Genomic DNA, 12,036 nt, shown 5'->3' with positions numbered 1-12,036 from the left:
TAATATTACATGCTGTAATGATATTTATCTCACAGTTTATCTATATTTCATTCATTTATATTATTTTTTTTTAAGATTTCTTTATCAGCTACTAAATATCTCAGCAATTTGGTGTGCATAGCTCTAGATTAAGCAACAGAGAATTGTACTGATAACAAACCACAGGGGGAAATGGTGATTAAAAAGAGTCAGCCTTATAAAATTTACATCTTCACACTGTTTCACAGCAAGATTGCTTTCTCCAAAACATAGCCTTCAAAAGCAGCAAACAAATCCTATATTACATTCATTTGACATAGTTCATCCAAACGTATATTTTGCTGGAAATGATTAAGTGGTGAGTGTGTCAAATCCATCTTTTTTTTTAAATTCTTTTTTTAAAAAAAGGATGATTATGATTAATAAGTCTATATATTGACAGAAAGAAAGTGACACTACTTCAGTTTTGCTGGTATAACTTAATCTTGACAGTGTCTCAATACTGAGCATGCTTTGTTGTTTTGTTGTTTCTGTTGGTGTGTGTGTGTGTGTGTGTGTGTGTTTTCTCATCAGTATGCTACTGTCATGGAAAGATTTTGTTTAAGTAGGAATCTAAAAATCTATTTAGTTCTCATGCATAAATGCATAAATCACATCACTTTTAGTGCAATGCCTGTTATGTAATTCCACATTGTCTAATCATGAAATCATAAAGACAGATGACAGCCATGAGGAACCAAGGACAGCAAATTTTGAGAGTTTCAGAGCCTGACACCCAAGGAAAGGACAGTGGCAGTAGCTCTGTGGAATGTCACAGTTTTACAAGAACAATACTGTGTATTGAAAGAATCAACAGCACATTGAGCATTCCTAAATTGTTGTCATTCAGCAAACACCACTGAGGAGAGAAAAGGAAAAATGAAACCCAGGACATCTTATGTAGGGAGTTAGAGCCACCAAATGACTACTATATACAACCTTTGGAAAGAAAGAGACCCAGAAAGAACAAAACACATAATATTGTTTGGAATGTGATGAATGACACAAGACAACATTCACAATGGGAGTGGACTGATGTGTGTATGTGTGCAGACCTACTAGGTAATACGATGAGAAAAGCATGAAGGTGCTATTTTGCCCAACAGCATTTGGAAGAGAACACAGGTGGGCACATTTAACCACTCCCCAGCATCTTTGTTGCACGTTGGTTGGCCTCATCAATTCTGGTTTTGTTGGAATCAGCCTAGAAAAAGGGAAAAGAAAACAGAATTCAGGTTACCTTTTGACATTCCATTCTTCCTTCTTGGTCTATTGAAGTGCCCCCTTCTTGAATGAAGGCATCTTGAAACTCCTCCAGTCAGAATTAACCCTCTCTTCTCTTGTGATTCCCGAACCATTTCCTGTGGCTCTACTTAGACATGATCAAAGAAGCTTGATCTTAGCTCTCATGACTGTTTAAACCTACCAGAGGTTATCCTTTTAAGGACAGTGTTACATCATTTATCTTTCTATCCTGGAATGACACCCAATGACTTCTATGTTAGGTATTCACATCTATTGGATTGAGTTGAATTACCACCACTTATACAGTTGGATTCAAATCATGGCTACCTTATTAGCAGTATCATTTTGGGCCAATTACATAACATCTTGGGGCCTCAGCTTTCTTGTCCATAAGCTGGGAATAAAAAAGAATATTGCTAACAACCATGAGTGTCTATTATATCCCATTCATTCAACTTTGACAACATCAAGATTAATATCAACTATGAGATGTATATTATTATTAATTCTTTTATATTATTATTAATTCATTTTTCCCAATGAGGAAACCAGGCAGCCTGGAGTCAGAGTCCACACTGGTAATCATTATGTTAATCATTATAGTACCTAGGTCTGCCGTGAAAATGAAATGAATTTATATATATAATATGTTAGAATAATTTTTTACAAAGATTAAGTACTCAATATATCTTATCTTGCAATTATAGTTATTGGATGAAAACTTGACTTGTTTTAGGGATGTTTAATAATTTTAGGCCTCAGGGCACCTGGGTGGCTCAGTCAGCTAAGTGTCCGACTCCAGCTCAGGTCATGATGTCATGGTTTGTGAGTTTGAGCCATGCGTCGGGCTCTGTGCTGACAGCTTAGAGCCTGGAGCCTGCTTTGGATTCTGTGTCTCCCTCTCTGCCCCTCTCCCATTCACCTCTGTCTTTCTCTGTCTCAAAAATAAATACAAAAAAATTATTTTAGGCCTCATTTCTGAAGACTCACTCCTGTAAGCCTGATAATTGCCTTTTTTTTTTTTATTAAAGTAGGCTCCACGCCCCATATGGGGCTTGAACTCATGCCCCCAAGATCAAGAGTTACATGCTCTACTGGCTGAACCAGCCAGGTGCCCCTTATAATTCGTTGACTTGTTTTAACAAGGGGACTTTTATCATAATTTTGTGCCTTGACTGATCTCACTGCCTGGGTTACCTTTTGCTGTATATATAGCATGAAACCCAGAGTTGCTACCATAATAAACTTTTAAACCCCAGAAAATGAAGTATTCCCAACACCACTGAGAAAGGTATGAGTCAGCAAGCAGAGGCAAATATGAAGATTCTGTTTACGCTGTTGTTTTGTCCCAGCGTGATTGGTAATGGTGTCTGCCCCTCCCCAGCCTCAGAAGAGAAGCAGGAAGCCAAGAGGCAGTGTGGGAAACAACTGTTTTTCTATCAACCAGTATTTATTCAATGATTACTGATTTTGCATCTACTATGGTACTTGGTACTTTCCTGCCTCCACCAAATTGGATATTCTTTATTCAGTTTAATTGTGAATTCCCAGCACAATTAGAGTTACCAACATTCAACTAGAAATTTGCCAAGTTAAAATAGAAATATTGCTAGATTACTGTAATTCTGAATTATCTGGCAATAGCTTCCTACCATCTGTTTGGATAACCAAAAGTTGACTTTCAAAACAGGTAAGAACATTAATTTGCCTTGATTGTTTTGATCTATAGACTCATATTCTGGACCTTAGTTTACTGATTTGGAAAATAGGTATTCTTTCCAATTTTACTTGGCTCTTAAATCTTCCCTCTTTAGCTATAAATTCTATCAGAAATAATGACCCTTTGGTGCAAAGGAAAATTAAAGGCTCAGACCAGTGTGAAATGTTCCTGCAGATTGAATTATACTATTTTTTCCAGACTATACACTGAGGAAAGCTCAAATGAAGAAAATCATTCATTTGAAAATGGGTGGCATTTCTGGAAGTAAACATTGTAGAAACTCTTGCATTAAGAATGCACTGGTGAGCCTTCACCTGGTGGTGAAAAGGGATATTTTGAAGTATAACATGAGGTTATTCTTTGGATATCGTCAAAGGTTCTGGAACAGACCTATGTTCAATAAACATCTGTGATTTCCACCTAAATTTTCTCTGAAGCAATCAAAATTCAAGCCCATATATCTGATGCAAAAGGTTCTACCTCTTTATTGTATAACAGAAATAGGATCTTTTAGGAAAAAAATCCTGAGGTAATCTCCTTTTAGATGTCTTCCTGGTATTTGGAGAATGCCTGTGTTCATTCTGTTTATATGCTTTAGGACTGTATTTATGGAATATAGCCCACCCCAGTTTTCACATTTCTATTTAGAGAATCTTAAGCTTGCTGGCATACCCAATATGCTACATGATTTGCCCTGTGAGAAAGTAAGGATGACCCCCCCCGCCCCCCACTGAGCCAGTAAGAGTTAGAAGGAGCTCATTAGCCCACCACCCTTCTGAACACTCTAGAAATATCAGCTTCAGACCATGGCAGGTAGCTTTTAGGCCCCTGCTCAGAATGCCAGAAGTAGATGTTTATTACCCTACATGGCAGCCCATTCTCATCTGAGGTTTGAACTGGTTCCTTATTATCTTCCAGATGAAACAATCAGGTCACAAAGCTGGTGAGTGCAGTTGGAACCTGAGGTCTTAGTTTTCAAATGCTGTGTTTTCTCATTGATAGGAGAATTCAAGGAATGTTAAAAGCTTCAGCTTCACTGTGTTTCACTGTGTGTGTGGCATCTACTGCTGACAACTTGAGATACTTTCTTCCTTTTTTTCTTTCCTGTTGTTTTTTTTTTAATTTTTTTTTTTTTTTTTTTTTTTTTTTTAGCGAGAAAGAGAGAGAATGCACAAGCAGAAAAGAGTGGCAGAGGGAGACAGAGACAGAGAGAAAATCCCAAGCAGGCTCCACACTCAGCACAGAGCCCCATGTGGGGCCTGATCCCATGACCCTGGGATCATGACCTGAGCTGAAATCAAGAATCACTCAACCAACCCAGCCACCCAGTTGCCCCTACCACCAACACTGACAACTTTAAATCAAAGTCTGAATACCGGGGCACCTGGGTGGCTCAGTTGGTTAAGTGTCTGACTTCGGTTCAGGTCATGATCTCACAGTTTGTGGGTTTAGCCCCGCGTCAGGTTCTTTGGTGACAACTCAGAACCTGGAGCCTGCTTCTCTGCCTCTCTCTCTGTCCCTCCCTCACTCATGCTTTCTCTCTTTCTCTCTCTCTCTCAAAAATAAATAACATTAAAAAAAATTCAAAGTTTGAATACCACTATTTCCTGAGCAACATAAAACAACTAATATAAACTTACCCCATTTTAGTAGTTTTCTGAAAGAACTGTACCACTTTAACCTTAGAAGATTGTATATATATAAATAACTCAAAGCAGAAAGCAAGGTTTTAAATAGACAAAGTAATTTCTTGACAGTCCACGGGGACGTATTAAAATTACATTGCTTTGGGTGCACCTGGGTGGTTAAGTGTTCCACTTCAGCTCAGGTCATGATCTCACAGTTTGTGAGTTCGAGCCCCACATTGGGTTCTCTGCTGTTAGTACAGAGCCCACTTTGCCTCATCTGACTCCTTCTCTCTCTGCCCCTCCCCCACTCATGCTCGCTTGCTCTCCCTCAAAAATAAATAAACATAAAAAAAATTACATTGTTTTGGACTTCCCAAACTTCACTATCAATCCAAGTGATGAGAAAGGATCATGATTGATGGGGTAGGGTGAAGGTTGTTGTTGGGGTCATGAGAGAATATGGGAGAAACATCAGGATTCTCTTTACTCTTACAGTGTGATTTTAATTTACTCTTAAATATGCAGGAGACCTTCTAAACTGTTACCTGTTATCAGAAGTGAGAATTTACATGAGAAGGTAGAAGTCTATTAATAATTGTGCAGCTCATATAACATGTATCATTTGGGGCAACGCTGGGTTGAAATGGACTCTATCTAATCATGCTTAGATTATGATTTGGGGAGTAAGACCCAGGCTGGTTATTCGAAGGCAACTAGACCCCTCTCTCACTTCTTAAGCAATTCTACACCTAAAAGGATGATACAAACCATAACGGCTATTTCCCATCCACTTGCCTGCCTTCCAATTATACCTCATGGCTGCATATGTCTTTGCCCTTGTAGTAAATTGGGCCCCAAATGAAAGGTTTTCCCTAGAGAAGAGAACTAGAAATGCAAAGTGGCAAAATTAAGATGCCACTTGCCTTTCCAGGAACACTTTTTGTGCTTAAAGTCCAACTCCATCAATAAAGGTTTGACCCCTCTCTCTTAGTAAAAGTTCTCCTTCTGGAACTCTAATTGAGTTAGAGGTACATTATCTCTCTACATCCGTGAGTAAATTGGGTCCATTGACAGAAAATGAGTACTTCTTGTTTTTTCAAATCATTTCCTGATGGAAGGTGGTTCAGCAATTATTTCTTAGTTCATTTTTCTGGGCCATCATGGGCAGGTCAGTCTGTGTTGGCTCCAGTGCTTTTTGAAACTCTCAATATTGTTGTAAAATCTATTGATTTGCACAGCTTTAAAAGCTTTAGCATATCAAAGGCTCTTAGCAAGGATAAGTATGTCATGACTTGCAAAAGTCAGCAAAGCACAAGCTTTTTGCTAACCAGCACTGACATTTATATAGCTCAATATTGATCGGGCAAAATATTATGCAATCAGATATTTTTAATATGGGGCACATAGAGCACAATAAGGCAAAGTATTCCCTTTATGTCTACTTCCTTTTTCAAGTCTTGGGTTCCAAGAAACTCAGTATTTAGCCTTCTGATTCAAAGCATCCTTCTCTGCTCACCAAAGTGGAATGAATTATTTAGAAGAAACTCAGGGCTTCAGGCTCAGAACTTCAACATCCTCCAGGGAATAAACTCATACAATATAAGATTAGCCAACTAGAATTGATTATAGATGCATGATGGCCACTAAACTTATAATGTATCTATTTCTTCCTGTTGTCATTTTGACATTTTAGGAGATTATAAGCAATATTCAGGACTCTACTGATTGGGGAGGGGACAGAATACAAGATCATAGAAAGTATGTCAGATTTGTATAGTGTGGGATATCAGGTTTTGGTGCCCCAAATCTTTTTATAAAAGCTACCAAGTGTTTCTTTCTATTCTTTTCCAATCTCAAGCCCCCAAACCCATTCCTTCCCATTCTATTCTCTCCACTTTTCCTTATGCCTCTTGTTGACACCAGGGGGTTCAGTCTTAGAGCCACATCTGGTGTCCTTGTGTGAATTCAACTTCACCAGATTATGCTCTCTATTTTGAGACCTGGACATGTGAACTGCTGAACTAGAAAAGGAATGTGGGCCTTTTTGAACTATCATGAAAGCTTTGGCATTTATAAAATCAAAGCTCATATTCATTTTCTGGTTAAACTAAAGTAAGTACTCTTTCCCATATTTCCTGATTATATTCCTACATCATCTCTTGACAAGCTCCTAACCAACCTTCAAGGCTCAATTTGACTTTTATTTGGGAGACTGTCCTATAACTTAACTCTTGAAATCTTCCCTCATCTAACCCTACTTTGAATTTTATGTGTGGCTCTCTTGGCAAATTATATAAATTCATCTGGAGGCTCACTGCCTCCCATAGGCTGTGAGTTTGTTACTAGTGGGGATGATATCCTTCTCATATTTATGTCCTTTGGTGCCTAGCACAATGCTTGAAATAGGAATATCTGCTAGATTCTACCCTCTTGTTTACTTATATGTTGGTGAATTTGTGTCTTGGAAAATAAGGGGAAACTTCCACCTATTGGTGTGCCTGAACCCAGTATCACGGCTTGAGGGTCTTATTATGTCCTTCATCCTTCCTCAGTGGTTATTTCAGAAGAAGTAATGAACAGTGGAAACTTGTTAACTGCCACAAGCTTACCTTCTCCATGATCCTGTCGATCTGGCGATTCTGTGTATCAATCTCATTGCCCATATCCAGGGCCATGTGACGGAGGTTCCCAATGATACCGCTCACCTGCTCCAGATTTTCATCCATTTCATTTTCTCGGGCATCATTTGTTACCCTGGGAGTCAAAATGGCAATTTTTAGAAGGCAGAATGTGAGAAAAATCTCAAATACCAAGGACTCAAAGCTTAGGGAAAATCTGTAGACGCCTAGGTATCAATCCTATCTACCTTCACTCTGTTCAATATGAGAACATTTTAGCTTTTATACATTAGAAAATAATTTTTTTTAATTTTTTTAACGTTTATTTATTTTTGAGACAGAGAGAGAGCATGAACGGGGGAGGGTCAGAGAGAGGGAGACACAGAGTCCGAAACAGGCTCCAGGCTCTAGGCTCTGAGCTGTCAGCACAGAGCCTGACGTGGGGCTCTAACCCACGGACCGCAAGATCATGACCTGAGCTGAAGTCGGCCGCTTAACCGACTGAGCCACCCAGGCGCCCCGAAAATAATTTTTTTTAATATTTAAGTAATCTCTACACCCAACGTGGCGCTCGAACCCACAACCCCAAGATCAAGAGTCACATGTTCCACTGACTGAGTCAGCCAGGTGCCCCTACGATAGAAAATAATCTTTAAATTTCATTTTTGAACGCTTGAGTTTATAAAGAAGGCATATTAAACAGATTATCTACTTCTCTTATTTCCACCAGCTTATCGCTTCCTCTCTTCATATGTTTATCTCAAGTTTCATTTTTTAGGAATAAAGTCATTTTAGTTGGGAGCATTATAAGTCGGAGAATGAAGATGGAACTAGTTAGAAACTGTATTTTCCTTCTGAGATGTCAACCAACGTCTCCAAGAGTTAAATTTAGAATGAAAGAAAAGGCTTATTGTGTTAAGTCAGAGAATTTCTCTGCTCATGTTCTTCCCCATTTGGGACAAACATCCATGGGAAGGGTAATGATAATTACAGTCTGCCCCTTAATCCAGCTTGCTCCCAAGAACTCCAAAGGGAGCTACTTGTTCAAGATGATTTCTATTTGCTCAGATTTCAATGCAATGGGGGTTTTGGTGGCATTGCAAATGGGTGATTTCAAGGGAAGAAATTGCGATAAAAGATTATTGTCCCATTTTGGGGAGGAAGGAGTTGGCTCTCAAAGTGCCTTACCATCTTGCCATTTTTTCATAGCTCAGCTTGAAAGTTACAAAGGTAGTAGCTCTTTATTGCAAGTGGTAAGTACTCATTCTAGAATGTACTGGCTAATTAACATTTTACCACTGCAGATGGTGATAGCCTAAAAATGTCCAGAGGGGTAAAAAACCCATTCCCCATGGTAACCTCCAGAGTTGACTGTTTCATTAAAGTTTTTAAAGCAGATGAGACCAGGGGAAATTAAAGGAGAACTTCCTAGCTTTTTAACATAAAAGTTTATTTTAATGATCATCAACAGCTAAGGCCTACTTCTAGTTCTATGATTCTCAACAAATCACCTGAGCTTTAAAAACCACAGATGCCTGGGTCTCACTACTAGAGATTCTGATTCAGTTGGTGTAGGTTAGGCTCAAGTCCCGATGTTTTAAAAAAAATAGCCTCAGGTACTCTAATGTGCACCCAGGATTGAGAACGCTTGGTCTAGTTTCCCTGGAAGCAAATAGAAGCAAGAATAGAATTGTCAACTATGAGGCTTTATAGACCTTATACCTAAGTGACAGTAAGCTGTCACTTGAATCTGGATTATTGGTTGGTAATATCAGCTACAATGGTCCAGGAACAGATAGATGTGTAACTATCTGTACACCACTCTAGTCAATGGTACCCTAGTCACTGCTGTGCTCCATAGTAGCCTGTAAAAGGGAATCATTTTTTTTTCCCTTTTCTTTTTAACAACAGGAATATTTGTCATTATTACTTTGTTTCCTAGTCTCCTGAGAGCTGAATTCTGGATAGGCAGATCTGTGTAATTTGAGATTTTTAAATGGGTATTTAAGTTGGCTTTTGCTTCCAGGTCTCAAAGGAAATAAGAAGTCAGGTATGCTTGTTATTCTCTATTTGTACCCCCAGATCCATTGTTTGACTGGTTTTGCTCTCTCCCCAGAGATGCTGGCCTCTCTACAACTACATCACCCAGCTTCTCTTACCCTCCAGCTAGACTTTGGTGGTGACCAGTGAGATACTGGAGGGCAAGAGGAGACAGGAGTGAGGGCACTTATTTCCCTTTCTCGTTTCCTGCTGGTTTTGCAACAGCTGCATTTCTCTACAGTCTCTCACCCACAGTGGTAACTATTGTCAGGTTCTAACAATAGCTCCTGTCCCTTTAGGACTCTTCCTGCTGCTGCTAGTCCACAAGTGATTTACTATTGCTTGTTATTAGCCCTGCCCATGCCTCTATAAACAATCTCTTTAGTAAGTTCTGTTCAATTAAGTTTGTGGAATGAGATAGATGCCCATTTTCTGCTGCACTGATACTGGATGTGGTCACATGACCTGCTTTGTCTGATGAAACTGGCAAAGCTGACAAGGTTTGTGGTAAGTGCTTGTGCATTGGAGCACAATGCTTGGAATGCTGCCACCACGACGTCAGAAACCAGGGCTTTTCTGCTGGAGGGACTACACGGAAGAGAATGAGGTGCCCTGCCCAGCCAACCAACAGACAACTGAGTGAGACCATCTTGGGTGATCCCGCGCCAGTCTGCATGTAATGAGGGAGCCCAAGAGGGGCTCTTGGAAGAACTGTCCAGCCAACATACATATTTATAAGTAACCAGTAAAATGGTTGTTGCTTTAAGAACCACTCAGCTTGGGGTGATTTGTTACTCAATAATAGATAACTGCTATAGGACTGGCTGCACACAGCTCACCTCCGAATGAAGCCACCACTGATGGCCATCTGCTCCCGTTCATCCACCACACGAGCAGGCTGGCTGGCCACCACTCCATCCTGATTATTACCCCAGGCTTTTTTGTAAGCATCACTTGATTTAAGCCTATGCAAAAGAGAGGGTGAGTGACAAGGCAAGGGGGTGGAGCGTCAAGCTCACAACAATGGTTACCTCTTCAAGCGAAGAACCGAACCAAGCAAATGGGTTTTAATTTGAGGCATTAGAGAATACCGATATATCATAATCTGGACCGAAACAGTTGGCCACCACCATGCCTCAGCTACTCAGCATTTCATTTCCAATTGAGCCAATTGCAATTGTCTAGACTGTAACCTTTGTCCCAAAGGTTGTTCTTGTTTTGGTTTCTTTTTGCAGTTTCATTGGATTTAAGACAAAGATTAAGGTAGCTGGAGGACATTCAGTTCTATTTCAGTGGCATGGTTATATTTTGAGACACAAAACACACAGAAAAACATACTGGCAGACAGACACATAACAAGACTGCCAAGTAGAGTGTGTACATCACACCACAGCAACACACTGTCATCAAGAAAAACACACTTGACTGAGTTTTTACACACCATCATGCAGATTCCCTGTTTTAATTTTCCCCCCAATGCATGTACAGAACTAGCTATTCCAACTCTGCATGAAGGACATAATGGACTGGTGGTTGGCCAAGGGTGGTGGTCTTTGAGTTGCCTCTAGTGTGATTTGAATTAGATAATATATCGGTACTTCCAAACAGTCACTATACATCTAGTTGATGTACAAACCTTTGTCCACAGAGACAAAAAGTAAAAGAGGCATAGTGAAATGAATGCAGGAAAATAGAAGAGAGAACAAGCCATCTAGCACCAGAAAAGGAAATCCCTCTATGTCTTCTTCATGCACCAGCTACAGGCATGAGTAGAAAGTGAAGCATTCTCATTTAAGCCAAACTACTCCAGGAGTTGACCATTCTCGAAAAAGGCACTAGCAGGACAGTAATAGCCTTCATGAGGATTTGAAACGCAGGTTCAGTAGCTTCTTTGTCAGGCTGGGGGGTGGGCAGGGTGGGAGTGATTACAAACTCCTACTTCAGGCTATCCTGGGGCGTGACAGGGGAGAGTGGTCTGGAACTGGTGTGGTCTCCATGGGCCATATTTCACTGAGCTGCCTTGGAGATAAACTTAAAATCCAGGCATACCTGTTGTGCCCAATAGAAACATGTGCAGCATATTTTGGTGGGTGTGTTGGATTAAGGCAATCAAAGATGTTTTTAGGTTCTTTGCATAGTAGAAACCATATGCTTTTTCATCCAAAAAACAAGAGAGCTTCCTTTGGTCCCATGTTCACATTTTCCATTATAAGACAACAGAATTTAGCCCTCCCCCCCTTTTTTTTTCATGCACTAGAGAATCACAGCCATCTATTAAAACTGGCTCTAATACTAATATTTGCAGATTGAGAACCAAGCAACACTGGAGATAAATTGGAAAATTGTACAAATGGAATTTCAGCAATTCCCACAATCTAGTGTATAACGCCACAGCCCTGAGCTGTCAGAATTTACTGTGCTAAAGAGCCATGGGCCCACTCAGTGGGACAGCATCCAAAAACTAATTTAATAGAGCTCAGAGTCTGGCTTTGTTTTTTTCCAACTCCCCATCCCCTCCCTCCTCCCATTAAAAGAAATTATATGGACCTTGTGATGTTTTCTGCTATGTAAAATATCTGGTATACCATCTTTGGCCAAGTCAAGGGGGTGGGAAAGTTTGCGTTTCTGAAAGAAGGCGAATCACTGCACCCACAATGCTGCACATAGACTCACATAACTGCCGTACATCTACCATAGTCCTTCGAAACATGCTGAGACAGGGCGAAGCCCTCAGAGAGTCCAGGGCACCACCAGCCACTGCATTGTG

At 40.1% G+C, this 12,036-nt stretch overlaps 1 protein-coding gene across 2 annotated transcripts in view; it reads right to left on the bottom strand.

The window, feature by feature from the left end:
• Nucleotides 1-1,153: 1,153 nt before the first annotated feature.
• Nucleotides 1,154-12,036, bottom strand: part of SNAP25 (synaptosome associated protein 25) — a 28,966-nt gene continuing 18,083 nt past the window's right edge. For both annotated transcript variants that reach the window (XM_047069716.1, XM_047069715.1), the window contains exons 5-7: nucleotides 10,109-10,234; nucleotides 7,221-7,365; nucleotides 1,154-1,222 (exon numbers count right to left, since the gene is read on the bottom strand). In XM_047069716.1, the coding sequence (XP_046925672.1) occupies nucleotides 1,154-1,222; nucleotides 7,221-7,365; nucleotides 10,109-10,234 (340 nt within the window). The remainder of the gene's footprint in view (nucleotides 1,223-7,220; nucleotides 7,366-10,108; nucleotides 10,235-12,036) is intronic.

Source organism: Lynx rufus, unplaced genomic scaffold (genome assembly GCF_022079265.1).
Source record: "Lynx rufus isolate CCGP_SWC_20201006 ecotype Redwood Valley unplaced genomic scaffold, mLynRuf1.p SCAF_8, whole genome shotgun sequence".
Lineage (NCBI taxonomy): Eukaryota > Metazoa > Chordata > Mammalia > Carnivora > Felidae > Lynx > Lynx rufus.
This window is presented reverse-complemented; position numbering and strand designations above follow the sequence as displayed.